The sequence below is a fragment of the Eschrichtius robustus genome, chromosome 13 (genome assembly GCF_028021215.1).
Source record: "Eschrichtius robustus isolate mEscRob2 chromosome 13, mEscRob2.pri, whole genome shotgun sequence".
In the NCBI taxonomy this organism is placed as follows: Eukaryota; Metazoa; Chordata; class Mammalia; order Artiodactyla; family Eschrichtiidae; genus Eschrichtius; species Eschrichtius robustus.
In genome coordinates this window covers 53,607,963-53,631,725 of record NC_090836.1, presented here as the reverse complement: position 1 = coordinate 53,631,725, position 23,763 = coordinate 53,607,963, and the positions used below count along the sequence as shown (strand labels likewise).

General features: G+C 38.2%; 1 protein-coding gene across 1 annotated transcript in view; it reads left to right on the top strand.

Moving 5' to 3' along the window:
- The window catches only part of C13H12orf56 (chromosome 13 C12orf56 homolog), a 75,166-nt gene that overhangs the window by 15,291 nt on the left and 36,112 nt on the right, over positions 1-23,763 (top strand). Inside the window, 3 exon segments of the mRNA XM_068561960.1 lie at positions 10,299-10,371; positions 18,931-19,339; positions 22,906-22,979. Coding sequence (XP_068418061.1) covers positions 10,299-10,371; positions 18,931-19,339; positions 22,906-22,979 — 556 coding nt within the window.

Below are 23,763 nucleotides of genomic sequence, written 5' to 3'. Positions count from 1 at the left end.
GCCTTTCTTCCAAGATGCAAGGTATGAGCAACTCAGACCTGTTGAGTTAACCCTTTCCTGCACACCTACCCACTCTTAACTTCACAGATTGAGAGAAGGTGTAGCTGGTTGGTGAGCCAGCGTGGTTTCTTTCTTTCCCTTCACACAGGTAGTGAAACTGAGAGGACCCTGTTGGGCTCCTAGGCACAGAAGCCTTTCAAACAGCTGCTAATCAGGGAAGGGAGGGGATGCAGAAACAAGGAAGGAGCAGCCAAGAAACATTATGGCAGCCTTGGGGCAGGGTCCTGGTTCCGCCTCAAGGGATACACGTAACAATTTCTTTGAGCTCTTTACAGAACTAAAACCCCCAACAAATGGAAGATGTTAGCGTTCTTCATTCCAGAGAAGACTAACTGAGGCCAGATTAAAAGAACCAGAGAAGCTCATTAGGAGACCACATGAGGCCACATGAAAGGAGTGCAGGCCCTGCACACACCCTGATGCTTATTAACAACCCCACCCTTGAACCACTGCTATAAAACTCCTCACCAAATCCTCCCGGGTTGGGACACACCGATTTTGAGGGGCATGAGCCTGCTGTGTCCCCCTTTGCCTGGCAAAGCAGTAAAGCTATTCTTTTCTACTTCACCAAAAACTCTGTTTCCGAGATTTGATTCGGCACCAGTGCACAGAGGCCGAGATTTCGGCATCAGTAATATGGGTTTTTTTTTTTTAGGTTTTCCCAAGACCCAACTTTTACTGGGAGAATAGCAGTTGGTGCTATTGGACATGGTTGGAACACTTGGCTCCAAATTAGCAGTGATGGGGGTTGTATAGTCAGCACCTTTTTCAGAGGCAAAGGAAGTCAGGTCACATATCAGGAAGCACTACAACTTATGAATTGTCTTAGAATTTTAATAATATTGACTGGGAGGGAGAACTTAGGAGGCTATTTACAAATAACTCCAACTTGTCAACCTCAGTTTCTAGTGAGAAAAGACTGACAGCTAAAGTTAACATTTATATTAGTGGAGCAGTATAAGTCCACCACTGGGTCAATAATACAATTATATTTAAACGGGGTGATTTATCAAGTATATATAAATAGTATGATTTAATTATTTTATAAGAGCTTTTATGTCAGCAAGTCATAGGGAAAAAATCTGTCATGTCCTGATCTGGAGTTCTGAAATTATTTTCATGTAGATATTCTGCAGATATTATTACCTGTGCTAGAAGGTAGCTGGTAAAAGCAAATATTTCAACCTTGAAAAATGGCCCTAAAAATATAAATTCAATGCTATATGAAACAATAGATAATCTTATTTCCAACCTAAATAAGCTAAGGGTTAGTTTACAAACTAGAATTTGTCACAATATTTAAAGCTTATTTGAAGACGTAGTTAGAAAATTTTAAACAAAGGTAGTTCTATAGGACCATTACATTTCCTTCCTTCCTCCCTTCCTCCCTCCCTCCCTTCCTTCCTCCCTCCCTCCCTCCCTTCCTTCCTTCTTCCCTCCCTTCCTTCCTTCCTTCCTTTCCTTCCTTCCTTCCTTCCTTCCTCCTTCCCCTTCCTCTTCTCCTTCCCCTCCCTCCCTCCCTCTCTCTCTTTCCCTCTCTCTTTTCTGTCTCTCTCTCTCTCTCTGCTTTGAGCTAAAACAGACGACTTGGCTTTTGAATTTCCTAAAGATGTCTCTGATGTTCTTATGTAAGTGCAAAACATTTTTTTTCAGATAACACCAAGTCTAAAATAAATTGCTAACAAGGGATTGAATTCAGCTATATCCCTTTTAAGAGCTTTCTTTTCCTCCTTCAGGCACTGACAGCATATTCTTTGGACTAAGTAAGTGTCCTTGCCCTGTTCACTGCTGCCAGTGGAGAGGCTTTCTAGTCAGAAAACTCTTCCCCCTGCCCCTCCATGGATGAGTAAATTAGCCTTCCTTGGCTCCTGGGTGGTCCTCTCATGCTTCGCAAACATGCTGTGGGTCTTTACCAAAAGATTTTGATTAATTTTTTTATTTTTAAAAGCAAAAGAGAAAAAGAGAGAGACCACCTTCCTTTCTCTAACACTTTGTCCTTGTAATTCAAGTCCAAGTGAATTAACTGTTCATGTCAGAGTTTTGCTCTATCTATAGTTTTGTAGCCATGGGATTTGCAACTGAGATTATGATTGTTAGATGAACCAATAACAGAGAAGGGGGGGTGAAAGGTGACAGATCATTTTGGCACTACCACTCTTCATAGCTACTGTCCATTTATCACATCTGTCATCATCCCCCCCTTTCTCAGACACAGATGTATCCCCTTAGTTGTGTGACAGTCATCAGTGTAATCATCTACCACCTCCCTTCTCATGATGGGGGCCTCATGATGTGCATAAAAATGGCTTTTGAAAAGTGAGGTTGGGACTTCCCTGGTGGCACAGTGGTTAAGAATCCACCTGCCAATGCAGGGGACACGGGTTCAAGCCTGGTCCAGGAAGATCCCACATGCCACGGAGCAACTAAGCCCGTGACCCACAGCTACTGAGCCCGTGTGCCACAACTACTGAAGCCTGTGCACCTAGAGCCCATGCTCGGCAACAAGAGAAGCCACTGCAATGAGAGGCCTGCGCACCGCAACGAAGAGTAGCCCCCGCTTGCTGCAACTAGAGAAAGCCCGCGTGCAGCAACGAAGACCCAATAATTTATTTATTTATTTATAAATAAATAAATAAATTTATAAAAATAAATAAATAAAAGTGAGGTTGCTGTAAACTGTCTTCATGAGTCATATTAGATGTTGTCCTTACTGCCCCTGCTCCCTTAGCTCTTTGGTGACAAATTTTTAGGGAAGAATGCACACATTTGTGTTTTATGACTATGAGATGCCAGACTACCAGTTGAAATATTTTTTTAAAAAATCAGCAAACAAGATGATTCTTACAATTAAAATAAATAAAAATAAATTATATACATGTAATTCCATCATTCAGAGATAACCAGTTAACCACACACCCAAGAAAATTTGGTGTACAACATTACAAACTGTTCTATGAATTAACACACATGGAACCATACTCCACATACTGTTTTGTAATCTGTTAATTTTAGTTTCCAGCATATCATGGACATTTTCTCAGGCCAATGAATACAGAAAAAATGTACATGACTGCTTTGTATAGATGCCACCTTAGTGTATTTAAGCAAGATATTATGTTCTGGAATGACAGTGCTAAATAACCAAATTCGATGATTACAGCAACTAAAAAAGAGGCCTGGCTTACTTCCTTCCAAATGAAGGAATTAGCATAACTTGACTGAAACTCTGACACAATAATGAATCTAGCTGCTGGATTACTATTTGGATTCCAGCTTTGTTTTTATTTTTTAATCAATCAATTAATTTATTTATTTTTATTTATTTATTTGGTTACGCCAGGTCTTAGCTGCAGCAGGCAGGCTCCTTAGTTGCGGCTGCCCGGCTCCTTAATTGCGGGTTCCTTAGTTGTGGCTCATGGGCTCATTAGTTGCGGCTTGTGGGCTCCTTAGTTGTGGCACGTGGGCTCCTTAGCTGTGGCATACGAACTCTTAGTTGCCAGCCTTGTTTTTAAAAGAAATTCTTCTTTGACAAAACCCCCACCTCTGACCACTAGTGGGGCTGTGCTCTTTTTTTTTTTTTAAATAAATTTATTTATTTAATTAATTTATTTTTGGCTGTGTTGGATCTTTGTTGCTGTGTGCGGGCTTTCTCTAGTTGCGATGAGCAGGGGCTACCCTTTGTTGCAGTGTGCAGGCTTCTCATTATGGTGGCTTCTCTTGTTGCAGAGCACGGGCTCTAGGAGCGCAGGCTTCAGCAGTTGTGGCACGTGGGCTCAGTAGTTGTGGCTCATGGGCTCTAGAGCGCAGGCTCAGTAGTTGTGGCACACGGGCTTAGTTGTTCTTCGGCATGTGGGATCTTCCCAGACCAGGGCTGGGACCCGTGTCCCCTGCGCTGGCGGGCAGATTCTTAACCACTGCGCCACCAGGGAAGCCCTGTAGGGCTGTGCTCTTAAACCTTAGCTGTTTTTATAAAATTGGCTTTAGAGACAGACTACCTTGTTTTGTAATTCTAATTCCACCATTTATCTACTAGTTTTGTGAACTTAACTCTTTGAACCTTAGTTTTTTCGCTGCAAAATGGAGTTAATAATGACTATCTCATAGATATGTTACAAGTATTATTATATAAAATGCGTGCTGTGTTTCTGGTAATTATTATTCAAATTATTATACTTTGTCTCTCCCCAAAACTGCTAATAAGCAACTTGACTCAGAAATATTTACATATTTATTTGCATTCAGTCTCTACTTAAAGCATAATTTTCATCAGATTAATATTAAATACACTTGGAATCATAGTTAGACCGATGTCTTGAGGAACACTCCCTCTAAAGGTTCCAGAAGGATTAGAGAGCTAACTGTAAAAGAGAAAACCATAAAGGAAATATAAATTATAAATTATAGAAATTATAGAAAACCATAAAGGAAATATAAATATTTATCAGATTTTAGGGTGCAGAAGGCATTTCTAAGCATAAATCAAGGGAAGAAATGAGGATAAAAGTTGATAGATTTACCACTTAGAAATTTTATGTTTCTATATGTTTTTAAAAAACACACAAAAAAGTTTTCTACAAATTACAGCATTGTAAAACATGTCAGAGACAATGAAAGGCATAGATAACTTGGATGGGTGGGCTACACCCATCAGAACACCTACTAATCATCCCCCCACCCACCTTTCAAAGTCTTTCACACTTTTTCCTGACAGTCTGTCCCACCCCCACCATCATAATAATCTCAAAGAAAAGATTATTCTTTTGTGTTTTTTTTTTTGGCCAAGCCCCACAGCTTGTAGGATCTTAGTTCCCCGACCAGGGATTGAACCCGGCCCCTGCAGTGAAAGTGCCGAGTCCTAACCACTAGACCGCCAGGGAATTCCCGAGAAAAGATTATTCTTAATCACAAAATAAGATTCTTTAGGCTGGCTGGATTATTTACATAGGTGTAACAAGAGTGTTAACTTACCAGATAGGCCTCCTTAAAAATACTTTGCAAATCCAGAGTACTAAACAACTATTGCTGCTGTAAATTTAACTTCTGTCTGGAAGTTTTCATAATGAATGCAGGTTAGACTTTTAAAAGCCTGTATTTGCTTTCCCAAAGCTAGGAAATCAAGCTTAAGAAACTCTACCAGATTTCTCCTGTAGTACCTATAAAATTTGAGTGATTTTTGTGGTCCTGAAATTTCTTCTGGAGGGTCTTCCTGAGGTCCAGAAAATTTCTTGAGTTTTCTAGCCTGCCAGGGAGTGACCTTCCTAATACCTGTAAGGCTGGGACCCTGTAAGCTAGGTACCAGGCTAGTTTTCCTAGGAAGTCTTTGTCAGCGTTGGCTCCATTGAGTACAGCCAACTTTTGGCCCTTAAAATGGCATGCCATACCTGGTTAAATGAGCATCCTTCTTAAATATTACACTTCCCATAAGGCCTTGGTTTTACAATCAATGTGTCCATCTGGTTGTATCCTGGTAAAAAGGAAGGCAGATCCTTATTGAATCCCGTAAGAGTTTCTGAATTCTGGGGGAATCAGTGAAAATCTGATATTTAAATATTTTCAGTTTCCAAAAGCGAAATCTACTAAATTGTTATGAGTTTATTAAATAAATAAAATAAAATAAATTCATTTAATAAACTCCACTGATTATTATTTAAGAAGAAAAAGAGCTTCCTTTCATATCCAGAAAAACAGAACATTAAAACAACATTAATAATATTCCAAACAAATAATAAATGTAAAATTCCCCTCATCAGTTTCATTTTGTCCTAAAAGGTTAATTCTGGGACTTCCCTGGCAGTCCAGTGGTTAAGACTTCACCTTCCAATGCAGGGGGGTGCGGGTTTGATCCCTGGTTGGGGAGCTAAGATCCCACATGCCTCGGGGCCAAAAAAAACTGAAACATAAAACAGAAGCAGTACTGTAACAAATTCAGTAAAGATTTAAAAAATGGTCCACATCAAAAAAATTTTTTTAAAAAAACAACAAAAACAGGTTATTTCTTATTCTGATAGATAGTGGGTTAGGAATCCCATGAAGCCATCTACTTCTTGATGTAACAGAGTCCTGGAAATCCTGACTTAGTCCACTGGTGTGGTCTTGCGAGTTGTCTACGTAATGTCAGCTCGGCTTTGAAATGTTAATACTTTGAAGAATTATATGTCAGTTATACCTCAATTCAAAAATATGTTAAAAAAATAGTTTGAAAAACCTGATTCAATCCTTTTTCCAGGAGACTCTGAGACTGTCCTTCTTTGTCGAAGACACAAACTCTGATCTTTAGCTTATGGTAGAACCCTCAAGCAAGTATCTCAGTAAAACGAAAACTATCTGTAGAAGACAGAGACTTGAAAAGCTGTGGTTAGTTTATCACTGAGACCTTTCAGATATGAAAGGTCTGATGAGGCAACTGACAGGAAAATCCGGATATCCCTATGGCATGCAAAACAAAGATAATAAAGCCATTCCAAAAAAATAGACAAAATGTCTCCAAGGATAGCGATGAAGCCTGTTTTCAAAGACATCAGACACAAGTTACATCTGATTTGTAAAAATGAATGAACATAGTTTTTATATAACGTCTTGAATATAACATAGAATACTGAGATACTACACTAACATAATATAATATAAGGAATATGCTAACTTTAAACCAAGGATAGCAAGTAAAGAGATACCTGTATTTTTTACAGACTGCACAGGTAAGACTGACATCACTCCCCAACAAAAATTTACAGTCTGAAAGGTGGTAAATTCAAATCAAAAGCAAGACTGTGGCTAAGTCAACATTTTGCATAATATCTGAAGTTATGACTGATGACACATATATTGCTGTTGCCCTACTGTGATCAGGCCAAGCACCACCAAGACTGTGAAAAATACAAACCTGTCATAAACAGTAAGGGCATTAACAAATCTCCAGCAACTTCCCATAAAGCACAGAATTTCTGAAATATTTATAATATTTTACCGATACAAATTTAACCCAGGGAAGGCTAAGCACCTCTTCTGATTAGACAACTCTTCCCATAAAATTTACAGTAAGTAGTAAATAGATCAAATAGACCTAATTATTTAAAGCTCTTCTCTTTTTATAAGGTGACAGAACAAATCTTTGTGATTTTTTTTTTTTCAGGGGCCTGCTGGGAAATCTCAAAGATACTTCAGATGGAAAAGATAACCTGAAAGTTGTATATGCTTATTTACAATTAGAATCTGATTTGGGGAAAGCAAAAATCAAGAGGTTATTAGAGGAGATTTGGAAGCTTGATTAAAAGAGGATCATAGGTTACCTATTTAGTCAAGGTGACAATAAAACACTTAAAGATAGATATAGAAAGTAACATGCTTGTAAAGGACCTCACTCACAAGCATGGAACCTTTGTAAAATGAGCACATTTATTAACATAATCAAAAAATATAGCCTCTCTATAGAATATAAAAATAAGCAAAGTGTATATGCTTAAACTTACGCTTTTTTAAAAAAAAAATTAATTTATTTTTGGCTGTGTTGGGTCTTTGTTGCTGTGCGCAGGCTTTCTCTAGTTGAGGCAAGTGGGGGCTACTCTTCATGGCGGTGCGCGAGCTTCTCATTGCAGTGGCTTCTCTTGTTGCTGAGCACGGGCTCTAGGTGCGCGAGCTTCAGTAGTTGCAGCACGTGGCCTCAGTAGTTGTGGCTGGAGGGCTCTAGAGTGCAGGCTCAGTAGTTGTAGTGCATGGGCTTAGTGCTCTGTGGCATGTGGGATCTTCCCGGCCCAGGGCTCGAATGGTGCAGGGATTTTCGAAAACAGGAAACTACCATTGTCCCAAGGAGTCATACATAGCACACATTAGAGGATGAAACACATTCCCCCTTTCCAGCAAGTCAGCAGTGATGTGATCTGATTCCTGTTCATCTCCAAGCTGCTTGTTCCCTGGGTTAGGTATTGCTCTGTGCATAGGATCCCAGTGGTTCACCTCCTGGACATTCTGTAATATGTAATTCTGAAGCAAGAGATAGGCTCAAACCTGTCTGAGCATCTATTTGACAATAGTCATTACTAGAGTCCTTCATGTTAATAATGATGATGTCATGCCTAGAGAAGCCGCTCACATTAATTACTGAGTATTTAAATAAAGATAATTATTAGAACCGACTCCAAACCTCTTGAGTGAAAGCCTAGGGAATATTTATGTCATATGGCAAAGGTGCTCGCACTCCAATCAACTAGATCATCTTAACAGAGGAATCTCAAAATTGCAAATCATTTATAATAAAAATACTGAGTTTAATCACCACACTTTTAAGCAGGATTTCTAATTAGGCCCAACTTTTCTGGAGACACAGTGAAAAAGAGGCTTTTCTCTATAGTACACATGCGTACTTATATGGGCCACAGTTAGCACTTTGATATATGTCCTTTGAATTGTACCTTTTATGTTTAGATGAAGGGAATGGTTAGTAAACTCTAAATGAACAGTGTTGATGGGAGCAGAGTGACAGTGGTGAACCGTATCAGCAGTAAAAGCTCTGGAATGAATTGGGTTATTAGCGCCTTAGTTTCAGGTACATTCTAGAACAGGACTATTCAATAGAACTTTCTGCAATGATGGAATTGTTCTATATCTAGTCTAATTATGTCTAAACAGTAGCCATGTGGCCGCTGAGCGCTTGAGATGACTAGTGCTACTAACTGAATTTTAATTTAATTTAATTTTTAATGTTAATAGCCACAGGTGGCTCATGGCTACCAACTTGATCACTGCAGCTCTAGAATCATGGAAAAGACCTTAAAGGCTTTAGTGGCATATTTTGAAACATTGGCATAAAGTGAAGTAGACTAATCCCCAAATCAGAATGAGACATAATAATTTAATGAAACATAAACTGAATCAAAGTTTTATATACGTGTACGTGTACGTATGTGTGTGTGTATGTATATAACTTTTATTTTAAACCTAAAACCTAGACATTTTCAGAAACCAATGATGTGGGGTAAAACTAAAACAACAAGGCACTGATGAGTCAGGTTTAGTGGATAACTTTTATCAATACCGAAGCTCGGTCTTCCCCACAGGAATAGGATTTGACAAACATAATCAGACCTCCTACAGTTGAGATAGCAGGCGCATTCTTTTTGGAGTGTTGCTTCTAAAAGTGTTCCTTAGCTGACCAGCACCACTGAGCATGCCATCAGACACACATTGTGCTGAACGGCTGAAGGACTTCCTATCTAAGCTACTGAAGAGGAGTGAAGACTGCTGCATGCACATGAGAACACAGGGGCAGATCACTCTATTATCTGTATTCAGGCTCTCTTGTCATTATAGCCATTATAGCCCTGCCAGGTTCTGGTCATTGGCATCCAGGAGACCAGACATCCCACCAAGTGTTGAAACAGAAATCTAGCCATACTTCATTTCTCAGTGGAGAACAGATGATCCTAAGTTTCTCCACCCCACTGTTACAAATTAAAATTTAAAGCGAACATAAAGAGAGGCAGGGACATTGATGCTAAAGTTGTTTTGTCACAACATTTTAGTGACCTCACACAGAAAAAGAGAAAGTTCAAGTTTGATTGTCGAACCTGGATGAAATCAGGTTTAAGACATGACTTAAACCTAGGTACAGGCTGATCGTAGGTAATATCAGCTTCTTAATAAAGAAGTCCTGGACTTCCCTGGTGGCACAGTGGTTAAGAATCCACCTGCCAATGCAAGGGACATGGGTTTGATCCCCGGTCTGGGAAGATCCCACGTGCTGCTGAGCAAGTAAGCCCGTGCGCCACAACTACTGAGCCTACGCTCTAGAGCCCACAAGCCACAACTACTGAGCCCGCATGCCACAACTACTGAAGCCCATGCACCTAGAGCCCGTGCTCTGCAACAAGAGAAGCCACTGCATTGAGAAGCCTGCGCACCGCAATGAGGAGTAGCCCCCGCTCGCTGCAACTAGAGAAAGCCCGCGCACAGCAACGAAGACCCAACGCAGCCAAACATAAATAATAAATAAATTTATCTTAAAAAAATCAAAATAAAGTCAAACATTTATTAAAAAAAAAAAAGAAAATCCTGAATTTGAGCATATGTTTTAACATCAGAGCCAAAGTTCTTTTTGCCCATCATGTTGCCCAGTTTATAATTTTGAATTTGCAAGTTTTTGTGAGGATTTATAGAGTCATCAATTCAGTACAGTAACTCTATCTTCTTCATAAACTCAATCAAATCATGTAATTAATGACCAACTAACTTTTTTTTTTTTTAAGTCAAAGAAGAGAATAATGGCCCTGCCTTTTGGAGAGGCAAAAAGCCTAAAAGTTTGAATGAATCCCTTTTCAGGTGAGATTGTTGTTTTACGTTTTTAACTTGCTGTCCAAAACTTATTTTACGTTTCAATTGGTTTTTTAAAAAAAAATTTTATTTATTTATTTATTTATTTATTTTTGGCTGCTTTGGTTCTTTGTTGCTGTGTGTGGCTTTCTCTAGTTGCGGCGAGCAGGGACTACTCTTCATTGCAGTGCACGGGCTTCTCATTGCGGTGGCTTCTCTTGTTGCGGAGCACGGGCTCGAGGCATGCGGGTTTCAGTAGTTGTGGCACGCAGGCTCAGTAGTTGTGGCGTGTGGGCCTAGTTACTCCGCACCATGTGGGATCTTCTCGGACCAGGGCTTGAACTCGTGTCCCCTGCATTGGCAGGCGGATTCTTAACCACTGAGCCACCAGGGAAGCCCTCAATTGGCTTTTTAAAATGCTTTTTCTCTACTAACGTCTTTGAACTGAGTTCTGTTTATCTCATGTACGTAATAATGAAGAAGGTATTTTGTGAGATTTTCTTCTAAATTCAAATCCAGTTAGTTATAAACTATAATTTTTCTCATTTTAATTGAATATACAGATGTCTCAATATAAATAAATGATTAAAATCAAATTCAAATCATTTATTGAACTCTGGTTCTGTGTAGTGGTATGTTGGGCCCTGTAATAGATGCAAAGATGAGTAAGGCATAGTTCCTATCCTTGAGAGGCTGATTCTCACCAGGACATATGACATTTACATAAATAAAGATACTGCAAAGTATGCATGCTAAGTGTCATAATTGAGTTTGAGCAAATTGTCAAAGAGATTTAATGAGGGGAAAGGTTTTATTCAGTTGTGGGGAGAAGTCAAGATGCCAGATGACAGTCGGTGAAGGAATAGTGCACATGGTGATAGAGATATTGCAGTTGGAGGGAACAGTAGAAGCTACGGTAGAGGCAGGAAAAAATGGAACATGTATAAATTGAAAAAGGAGTTTCCTAAGCTGCATAACTCAAAGTATGATTCTATTACACACTTTAAGTATCTAGGCATTAGAAGGAGGAGGGAAGCATAGCATTCTAAGAGCTCTGAGTCAGGGCATTATAGGCATGGGGAAAATTAAGATGCATTGGGGCCCTGAAAGTCAGGTCATGACATGGGGGAAACAGCCCCCAGGAAAACATTGCAAAATGTGCAAAGAAAAAGTGAACGCCTACTTGGAGAGTATTCACCCCCAAGACCTGTGGTGTACCATGCTGTGCAATGGGTTACTGGGAAGGGGCCTTTTCCCACTGTACTTACTCTTATACCTTCTCTCACTGAACAATGACACACAAAGGTCTTTTAAACTAAATTTGATTAACTTTTTTTGTCACCAAAAGAAAAAAAAATTGGTTTAGGAAGCCCGGCTTGTATCATATAGGCTTAGAGGATCATGATTTGTTCTAAATCCATGTAATAACAAGCTATGTTTTAAGGGGTTGATACACTTCCGTTGTTACCCTGAGCACCATAAATTACTAGCTTCTGGGAGGAGGGGTCTCTGCCTTCTTGTCTCAGGGCACTAAGTGAAGTTCCTAACGTGGCCCCTGTAACTGGAAGTATTGAGGGAGAGGCACTGCCAGTGGATAGCCATCCACTTGCTCTCAGATTCAACATTCATTTCACATTTGGCATATAATGCCCCAATTTTTCTAGACCACTCTGATAGCCTCACTGTTTTCTTCCAGTTTAGAAAAATAAAAGAGATTTCTAAGTAATGTATGCAGTAGCTGTTTTAGGTTATTGTGGAGGTCAGAACTCTGTTAAAAGTGGCAGAAGTCCAACTTAGGTTAAAAGGGGAATTTATTGGAATTACAGGGCAATATTGGAATTAGAGGGCAACTCATGTTATTCAACATTCATTCAGCAGATATGTATAGATACGGACATAAATATAGATACAAATGTAGATCTATCTATTTTACCTGTTAAATCTGGCATATTCTATTTGCTGGGCTCTGTGTTCAATTTTAGATGTACAATGGTGAGCAAACTCAGCAAAAGTTAGAAACCACAACCTAGGACAGTAGGAAAGCTAAGAATGAAGTTGGACTTGGGCATAGCTGGAACTTGGGCCTTGAGTGCCATAGAACTTTGTCTCTGTCTCCTCTGATGTTTGTGGATCAGTTTCATCTTCTCTCACTGAATACCATGTCTTCTGTGGGACAGCCAAGTCACCCACTGTCTTAAATTCACTTTTTACTTCTCCCACCACCACACAAAGGCTAACTCACACACTTTCTTGCACCAAATTGAAAAATCCTGGGAAGGTCTCTGATGCCTAACTTGAATAAACGATTGACTGCTAAAAAATATCCACCATAGGCAAGAGGTTTAAAAACATGGCAGCTTCTGTGTGCTCCATGTGTGGAGGGGAGGAGTGATTTCCAAATAAAGTGGGGGTGGTGGAGTTAGGTCTGCTATCCCATAGTTTTCTAGTACTGTCATCTTCATAATTAAACATCTGAGTCCAAAGCATAAACAAAAGGCAGGCTACGATAAACACTAATTAGAGGGCTAAAGAATGTTACCATGTACAGAGCTTTGTGACATCTCTGAGGTGTAAAGTTTTAGGCCTAATTATGAGAAGCTGCAGGTCATAAGAAGGATGCAGTTATCTTGGGACATCACACTTACATAAATATGATTACTTTTCAAGGTAGTAGTAAACAACAGGCCTTTTAACACCTGAGGGATAGAAAACAGACTGGTGATGATCTCTGATAATGAGATTCAGTACTTTGGTTTCTCTATCTTTAGTATAGCTCTTCACTAGTGGATAGTTCCATGTAGTCATGCATTTTACCGGAGAAAACCCAAGCAGATATTTAACCAAAATGTTCTTTAAGGAAAAGTTTATTGTGACCTACTTAAGAATCCCCTAAAGCTGGGGGAAAAAAGACTGCCTATTGCTTGCACGTATAAAAAAAAAAAAATACAGATCAATAGAACATTTTTACAGTGCCGGCACAGAGTAAGATTTATGTAAATTTAATTGCATTCACCTTGAATAATCCAAAGGAAAAGAGTGAAAATGCTTAGCCCTCAGTCCAGATCTGCTAAGCTCATACCCACCAGGGTGGATTTCAATCTGAGTTTACATCTATTTATAGCCTCTACTGATATTTAGCTAATGAAAACTTAAAAGCAGATTTTCTAACCATAGTGCATGGCAAGTAGTGGGATGAACTTTTGGAGAAACCGATCTGTTTAATAAACAGAATTAGAGCTGACCACCTTGGCATCCTTATGAAATGAGAATGTATTGCATTTAATTGTATATCATTAGCAAAATAGAAGGGAAAAAAAAACAACCAAGAAGGTGAACCTTATATTTTTCTCTAAGAAGAAGCATTTCTTGGCAGAAAGTAGAAAAAGGGAGTTGTTTTATTCTTCTCTGCATAGTAGATAAAAACATGAAGGCTCTGTAGCCACACTGGCTGACTTCAAATCTGGACTCTACCTTGGACTATTTAACCTTCCCAGGCTTCACTCCTCATGGGTAGGATGGGGCTCACAATGGTACATATCCCACAGGGATGATATGTAAAGGGCTAAGTCATGTACAGTTGACCCTTGAACAACACAGGTTTGGACTCTGAGGGTCCACTTATATGCAGATTTTCTTCAATAGATACATACTACAGTCCTACACAATCCTTGGATATGGAAACTTGGATACAGAGGGGTGAACTGTAAAGTGTTATATGCTGATTTTCAACTGTGCAGAGGATCAGTACCCCTAACCCCACATTGTTCAAGGGTCAACTGTACATGTAAAGTGCTTAAACTGTGTGTGGCACTTAGTGAGTCCCTATTAAACTTAGCTCTTTTGTTTTTGCAAAGTCAGTCACTGAGCAATAATCTATTTAGCATCCTCAGAATCCTTGATCAAGCCTTGAAAAAAAATAACTTTCCTCTTTTCTCTTCTAATAAATACTACGGTATGTAAAAAATAAAAATGCTATTGTGCAATAATTTGGCACGAGGCACCATCTATATTAATTTCCTAAGGATTTCTTATGCAATAGGTTGCTGTACTTCTATTAGAGGACCAAGTCCTGCATTTATGTAAATATACTATGCGTGTAAGTATATGAATTCAGAATGTTTAGAAACTCAAGAGAAGGATTCAAGGCCTCCAATATATGTTCTTATAATAAGCCCTTAGTTCTTGATATTTCTCATAATTGACACTGCAATTATTAAATAGATATATTCGCTTGCACACAGTTAGATCATAGTTTATAATTATTAACAAATATTCATTGATCAGTTACAGCTTTATAAAAATACAAAAAATATTGAGGGTTGGGGTAGAAATCAATATTCATTTTTCTCCCCCTTACTCTCTTCCATCCTGTTTGAAAAATTTCCTGGGACATATACTCAGGAGCAGAATTGCTTTGTACATTCTACTAATGTACATTATACTAATCTGCTTATTGGTTTTAGAGATTAAAAATACCTCATCCCATATTGTCAACTACCTATTAGCTTATTCTATGTGGTGTCTTCTACTGAGTAGAATTTTAATTTTGATGTAATAAAATTAATTAAGGTTTTAATTCTGGTCGAGGTGGAGTAAGCACACTTTGTCCTACCTCTCCTCTGAATGGAAGTAAAAATCCTGAACAGAATGCACACAGCAGTTGATTGCCTGATTTAAAAAAAAAAATAACATTCTGGGCTTCCCTGGTGGTGCAGTGGTTGAGAATCTGCCTGCCAATGCAGGGGACACGGGTTCGAGCCCTGGTCTGGGAAGATCCCACATGCCGCGGAGCGACTAGGCCCGTGAGCCACAGCTACTGAGCCTGCGCGTCTGGAGCTTGTGCTCCGCAACAAGAGAGGCCGCGATAGTGAGAGGCCGCGCACCGCGATGAAGAGTGGCCCCCGCTTGCCGCAACTAGGGAAAGCCCTTGCACAGAAAGGAAGACCCAACACAGCCAAAAATAAATAAATAAATAATAAAAATAAAGGAATTCCTTAAAAAAAAAAAAAGGAAATGTTACATATTAAAAAAAAAAAGTAACATTCTACATAGAATTTAAATAAGACCCAGAGTCAACAACAGCTATAAACTAAAATCTGTTTTAGCTGAGTCACATGTATTTGATGTATATTGCCATTCAGTTCTAAATATCTCTTAATTTCCTTTATCACTTACAGCAGTTTGATTATGATATGTCTGGTGTGGAATTCTTTGAGTTTATCTTATTTGGGATTCAATCAGTTTCTTGAATCTGTAAGTTTACGTCTTTTGCCTAATTTGGAGAGTTTTCAACCATTATTCCTTCAAATATTTTTTCTGTACCACTCTTTTTCTTCTCCTTCTGGGACTCTGAAGACATGAATATTAGGTCTTTTTCATATTGTCACACAGTCCCTTGAGAATGTGTTCATTTTTTTCTTCAATCTCTATTCTCTCTGGATTGTTCAAATTGCATAATTTCTATTCCTCTATCTTCAAAATTCAATGACTCTTTTCTCTGTCATCTCTACTCTGCTTATTGAGTCCATTCAGAGAATTTAAAAATTTTTAGTTATTGTAGTGTATTTTTTCCTCCTAAGATTTCCATTTGGTTCCTTTTTATATTTGCTATTTCTCTGCTGAGACTTTCTATCTTTCCATTTGTTTCAAAGGGGTTCACTCTCATTTATTGGAGCATGGTTATGATGGTTACCTTAAAGCTTTTGTCTGATAATTCCAACATCTTTGTCATCTCAAGATTGATATGTTAATTTTCTTTTTCCTCATAAGATATTGAGATTTTCCTGGCTTTTCAAATGTCAAGTAATTTTGGATTGTGTCTGGGACATTTTTAATATTATGTGACTCTGGGTCACATGAAGAGTTTGGTACTGGTCTCTGCCAGCCTCTTGATTACACTTAAATATCTGAGAATTATTTTCTAGCTTTGAATTATTTTACATAGAATTGCTTATATTTCACCAATTCTGCTTTAGTAGAGTCTTCATGGGGAATTTTTTATTCAGGAGAGCTCAAATTCTACATCTTGAGATCTAGGTCTATATGATTTTATTTTATGGAAGAATCATTGTTCCTTATTATTCTGCTTGTTTCTTATATTTTAGCACATTAATCTGACAATTTCGGTCTGATAGGTGTTTTGCTTTCCATGAAAACTAAACTCCCCGTTTTCATATTCACTTAACTTCTTTCTCATCCTTTTTAAGAGTTTTAAAAATCAATTATTTTTTCTATTCCATTTTAAAACTCTTAAAAAGGATGAGAAAGAAGTTAAGTAAATTTTATTTACCATTTTTCTTCATTTTTTGATAGAGTCAATATGCTAGTATATATGTACTTTGCATTCTTAGCTGACTTTGCATCTAACAGATTTTTCTGAAGCTGTTTAATGTTGCCTGCTGCTTTTTGGACTCTGGCTTTTAACCTGACAGTTTCAGCCTCAAGGAGTTTATCTGTGTTTGATGCAGAGGGAGAAAGGAGAAAAACCGATTTGTGCATACTTTTGATCCTGGAGTTCTCTTTCCCAGTTCTCCCATTGCTTTCTCCTTTGCGGTGGCTCTCCCTAGAGATACATGATCAGCTCATTAGAAAAACACTTGACTTTTAGCAACTTAGTTGTGTAAATATGAAGTTGACACATGTTGAAACTCAAGGTTCTAGAACTCTTGCTTAGTAATGAACTACTTTTTAATCAGACTACTAAAAGTGGGTATTATTGAATTTCATGTGAAAAATACAGTTTAGCTTTATGAGTTGGCTTGCTTCACTGGTGAAGCTATAATGTCCATGACATTTTAATTTATGCTGTCAAAAAGGTAATCCTTTTTAGAAACTCTTTTAGCTCTTTAAAATAATAAATTTTTCATACAACTGAGTAAATAACAGTCACTTCAAGTGCGCCTTTCTGTAACTACCTGAAATCATTTTGCTGACCTTTCACATGAAACATATGTTGTGCCTAAAATGAACATTTTAACATAATTTCATAATATTACCTAACATAATCTGTGCACTGGTTATTTAACTCTCTTAATTTCCATAAAGAAAATTTTAGAAAAAATCATCTACAAGAATAAAGAAAAGCTATCACTTTCAAGAGGATTGGAGTACGTATCATCCATTTCTGGGCTACACATATTCATTGACCTGAAAATCCTATGTGAGCATCTTATATTCTTAGATACTTTGATATCACTGTTACATAATACTAGAATCCTATGAAGAAATAGGGCAAGGTAAGATAATCAGTAAGTGGCATTCAGAGATTATGGGTCATATACATTAATTTGTTTAGTTGTGTGTTTAAAATCTGGCCATGTCATGTGCCACTCCCCAGGGCAAGAAGAGTGCAGGAAGGAGGGGGTGCTCGTACACTCTCTTTCCTGATCATGCTCTGGGACCACAATGCCAGTGTGCACATCCTTAAGCCTGAGGGTTTGGCCAGGATGGCTGTTTAAGGGGGATGGAACTTGGATAAGTGAACTGAGGTGAGCACTTGTGTATGCGTGTGTGTGTGCATGCATGCGTGTACACGTATGTAAGGTCAGTGGAAGAGGGAGCTGAGGGCTGGAACTCAGCACAGTTCATAGCATTGTACAGATGATGAATGAATTTTATACCTGTTTAAAGTTAAGAACTAATAAAAACAAAGTGGTTTTCCACTTTCATGGAGGTTCCAGTCTCATAAGGAAGATAAGATATCTTAATGTAAAATGATAAACCAGCAACTCAAGGCAATATAGGATAATATTAATACCTAGCACCTACTGAGTGTTTCCAGTGTTAAAAAACACTGCATGTATTTTCTTACTTAATCCTCACACAAACTCAATGAGATTGGTTCTATTACTGTTCCTATTTTAAAATTAGGAAATTGAGGCTTAGGTCAGTCAAAGTCACATAACCACTGAGTGGCAGAGCCTGGATTAGAACTTAGATCTCATACTCTGCAACTTCTTAGCCTCCACCACTTGCTTCCTTGTGTTGCAGAGAAAAGAAATGAGTCATGGTGAGCTGGAGAGAACAGAGAAGGTAAAAGATGGGACCCAGGATTGGTTCTGAAAAAAGTGCTGATGCTATTGGGATGATATTGGAAAAATCAGAAAGTGTTAGCAAAACATGAATCAAAGAGAACACCATTTAAAAAAAATCTCTCTTCATCTCTCCATATGAATAGTTCTTTTTTCTTTATAGGATCCATTAGAAATGCACGATGAAAGAACAATCAAGTTTCAAAACTACAATGAAAAGTCCTTTCACTGGGAATGTTGGGCTCTGTGAAGGACAGGCATAATGCTTTAGATATAAAAAATTCTTCTTTAAATGACATAGCATAGAGTTTTATTTCTGAAAGCAGGAGTGTATACTGAAGAATTGTGCCATACCTCCTCTAGGTCAATGGTCAACGGCAGGTGAAAGTAAATCACTCCTTTCTCTTACAAGCATTTCTTTTATGTGAAGACTTTTACTTTCAGACTCTTAAACTGCTGCAATGGGGCTATTGGGTTCTCTTTGTCCCTTACTGTTAAATTCTGAATATTATGTTTAACTATAAATTCTACCTGACAGGTACCACCAAGAGAGCAGCATACCATCCAAGGACTCAACTCTTGGCCCTCCTTCAGACCACAAGAAGCTGTCCCTTCATGGCCAAAGTGCCTGTCGACCCTTACCTACCCCCTCCAGGAGGAGCTGTCAGCCCACATCAGCCACTAGCAAGGCTGTCGGTGTGCCATTTTGCACCACAAACACAAAAGAACCCCAGGGACTTTCAGATCACAAAGACTCTCTAAGTGAAATCCCTTTCAAGTGCAATGGGAACGGAAATGAGTTTTACTTAGGAAATTCCTCCCTGGCCTCCCCTTTACAGAGTAACCCAAACCTAGAGAAAAAGGAGTCAGAACTTCATTTGTACATTATTTCCACAACTTCATCAATATTTCTGCACTTAAAAAGTTGATGGAACAATTATGTTATAGTAAGTGTGCTCCTAAGTTAACCTTGACTTGAGTATTGTTTTTTAGGGTAGGCTTCCCTGCTCTTCCTCCCCATTTTGGAAGTTTAACCTTGGAATTTAGTAATATTGTGCAAGACATAATGCACTGGACCATTAAGGATATGATTTTATCAGGCTATTGCACTAGGGAAAATGCTCATTAATGAGACATGTCTTCAAGAAAAGGAGATGGACCTGAGGTTTCATAGAGGCAGGTAATAAACAAGGGAGTCAGCAGTGAGTCTCATGGGAATCAATGAGGAAGGTTGGAGACAGGTCTTATCCTGGAATATTTGTGAGCAGGGTGGTCTTTTGCAGTTAGCTGGGGTGATTTCTCAACCATTCTGCTTTCAGAGAGCAGGGAGCTCAGATAAAGTTCAACATTATCAATATGTTTCTGTATTTCTTAGCTGTGCTATTGAAAGTAGGTTAGTGGGAGTTTTTGACTTGAAAAAAAAAAGCACAACATGAGATTTGTGAGTTAAGTTTTATTTGGGCAAAATGATGACTATAGCCCGGGAGACAGCATCTCAGATAGCTCTGAGAAACTGCTCCAAACAGGTAGGGGGGAAGGTCAGTATCTACGTGATTTTGGTGAAAGGGGAGTACATGCAATCAAGCACATATTTTTTGCAGAAGGTTTCTGCTAGTCTTGTGAAGGTTACTGCTAGTCACGAGGAACAGACGTCATGAAGGATTTTAGTAGTGCTTTTCTAGATATGAGGAGATACAAGAATTGGGCTCATAAAACTGGCTCCTGAAAATATCTAACTATCTGAAGACCGGTTCTGCCAGTTTTTCCCAGACCACAGCGTGCCTCATTTCCGCTCTCCACCCTGAACTCCTTTCAGGGGGTGTTGAAAAGTTAGCAGCTGCAGCAGCACATGATTTAATCCTCGTAGAGGCAGATGGCAAGTGCCAGTGGCAAGTGCCAATTTGTAGTTGACAGACTCATTGTCATAAGATCAGATAATTTTATAGAGATCACCTGGTCTATGTCCCTTATTTTATAAATGAGGAGACTGAAGCACAAAAATTCTAAGTGACTTACTCAACATTATATAATAAGTGTAGGGGCAGAGTCAGAACTCCCATTTAGGGATCTTCTTATAACACCAGGATCAGTTTTAAAATAAGTAATTTATTAAAAGAATAGTATGACCCTTTTTACTTATCTTCAGTGATACATAATTTTTATTATTGATCTTCCAACATAATAATATTAAGAAGTATGAAAGACTCTTTTCACTCAGAAGAAGCTAGGAAGGAGGGGGTTTTATAAGTGGACAAAAATTGTGAACGATTGCAAGACAACTCTCATTTTTTTCTCATAGCACAGTTCAGAATGTTATTGTTTGAATTAAATGTTAAATGTTTAAAATTCCTCTCTAAAATCTTAAACCGCTTTCTCCAAATTAAGAACGTAAGTGAATCACAAATAGAGGGAAAATCCTGATCTATTAAAAGGCTTCATATGTTCTAATAGAAAAACCACAATTTAATTGACTTCTAAAAATCTACCTAAATATTTCAAAATAACTGTTTAACTAACTCCCAGTTTTAAGTACTACTTTTAAATTCTGCAGCAAAGGCATGGTTGGGGTAAGTCAGATAGGCCAACTCATAGCCCTTCTGACACTATAAGCAATAACCAATAACTAACATGTAGTGTTATTATCGGTAGGAACTGTTCTGATGCTTTCTGAATATTAACTCATTTAATCTGTACAACAGTCCTACAAGGTAGGACTGTTAGTCTCATCTCATAGATGAGGAAATTGAGGCACAGGGAAATTAAATGATATATTCAAGGTTGTACAACTAATATAGAGTTGGGATTTGAACCCAGACAGTCTGATTTTTTTTTTTTCTATGACCACTGAAATAATGTGGATGGAGGGGGGGTTATCTTTATGAGTTGTCAGATATTATCATTGAAAACAATGTTCTGGGAATTCCCTGGCGGTCCAGCAGTTAAGACTTCGCGCTTCCACTGCAGGGGGTGTGGGTTCTATCCCTGGTCGGGGAACTAACTACATCCTTCACTGAAGGATGAAAAATGAGTAAGCAAATATTTCATATATAAATGATGAATCTATCAGGTTAGCATTCATTCTAGTGAGAATAAGATATTAACTTAATATAAACATTTTAAAAGTTGTGACTTTTTTGTGACATTGTTGAAGTCTTTCATTAGGTTGGTCACCTTTGGTTAGTCCTGGCTATCTTCATAAGTTTTAGGAAATGGACAAAAATAATCTCCTAAATCTGTCAGAATTACCTTGGGTAATTGCTCTCTTGTGCCTTGAGATTTCTTTCATGTTGAGGTATGGATAAATGTTCCTGGGAAAAGGAATTAGACATCTTAACTCTCCGTATACTTTCAGATAAAATTAACCTAAACCATCCAGTTAGAAATTAGCACTCATTCTGATTTTAAAGGTTTCCAAAGAGTTGTCCTTGTCAGTAACCCATTTTATCTGTAACTTTCACCAAAAGTAATTACATCTGCATTGTTTAGCATCTCAAATTCTACAAAGACAAAATATGGCAATTCTTTGCCCTTCATATGTTGTGGAATAACTGCTAGAAAGCTAAATAACGAATATCCTCAAATTAAAATTCTAGATTTAAGGCAGGCATAAACATTTGGAGAGGGAAAAAAAAGGCAGCTTTCTTTTTTAAACATAGAGCAATGACAAAAATAGTAAGAAAAAGTAAGTAATTCCCCCCTACACACCCACCCACCACCCTACTCTGTTATTAAGGAATAAGACAGGAGTTGTTTGGAGTTGTAAATCAGCAACATTTCAGAAATTCCTTCTGACCTGTCTGTTAAGCCTCAACATAAATAAAAAATTATTTAGAGAACTTTCTGAACACTACATGCCAATTTGTTTCAAGACCCAGTATGAGTGGGAAATGGCAGCACTAAAGATTTAAGGAAAAAATAACCCCATTAATGGGGGAATAGTTAACAAAATTATTGTATATCTCGGCTATGTAATACTGGGTAATCTTTATTAAAAAGACTGAAGTAAATCTATATACATAGACATGAAAAACTGTCCACCATATATTAAGTGAAAAAAATCCAGATTAATATGTGATATGACGTAGCTAGTATTAAATACATATTATAAAAATATATCATCTAACATGTAAATATTATAAATGTATATGTTATAATTAACATGTTTTTATATGCCTGAAAGAATATAAACCAAACCAACAATAGTAAGGTGTTTTGAATACTGAGACAGAAGGGGTAGGGAGAGATAGGGAACTTTTATCATTTACTTTTCATTTCTGTACTGTTTGATTTTGATAGATTATTCTATTTTATAATGAACAAATGCTATGTTTAAAACTTAAAAAAAACTATATAAGGAAAAAATTCCCTGTAGTATTATCAAATACTGGAATGAGTTACAAATCATGTACTGTAGAAGGGATTAAAGAATAGATGTATGACTGACTAAAGGTAGTGGGAATTGATTTTCAGTAAACAAAAATTCTAACTATTCCCACTTTTTTTCCTCTTTCAGAAAGCTACTCTTTTACAAGATCCCCTATACGTTAGTGAGCTCAGTCCTGCTACTGGAAGTCAAAAGCCATATAGGTAAGGAGTGATGACAGGACAGAGTTGCACGGGGGGGTGTTCGCCCTCTTTGCCTCTCCTAACTCTACATGATGCTGGCCATCACATTTATATCTACATCTCTTCTCGCCCTGAATTGCAAAGACAATTACCCACTGGAGATCACTTCTTGTATGTTTCACAGGAGCCATAACGTCAGCATATTCAAAACAGAACTCAGCCTCTTCCTTCTGTGACCTGACCTTCCATCTGTGTTTCCTAAACAGGGCATGATGTCATTATCTCTAGACAGCCTAAGCCAGAGTCCTGGATCCCGAGATCCCCATCCCCTAATCCAGTCATCACCACATGATTTACTGTACTTATTGAATATATCTGGATAACACCCACTTCTTTCTACTGCCACATGCTCAGATCCAATTATCTGTTCTGGGCTCTGACAGTATTTTCCTGGCTGGCCTCTGCCTTCACTCTTGGCCCTCTCTAGACCATTCTTCAATACAACAGAGGAATCTTTCAGAAGCACAAATCTGATCGTGTAACTCCTCCCTTAAAGCCTTTCCATAGCTCCCCATTGCCCTTAGAAGGTCTACACGCTATAACAGCTTTTTACAAGTCTTCCTGATGTCTCTTTATTTTTCTATTGTGTCCTCCACACTCCTGCCCTAAGCTCCTGATCCAAATGAACTCATAGCTCTCAAAAAGCTCCCTGTTAATCTGGGCCCTAACATGATGGCCTCTATTCTAGAACCCTACTCTCTTCTCTTCTTCCCCTTCATAGAAACTTCAACTCCTCAAGTCTTAG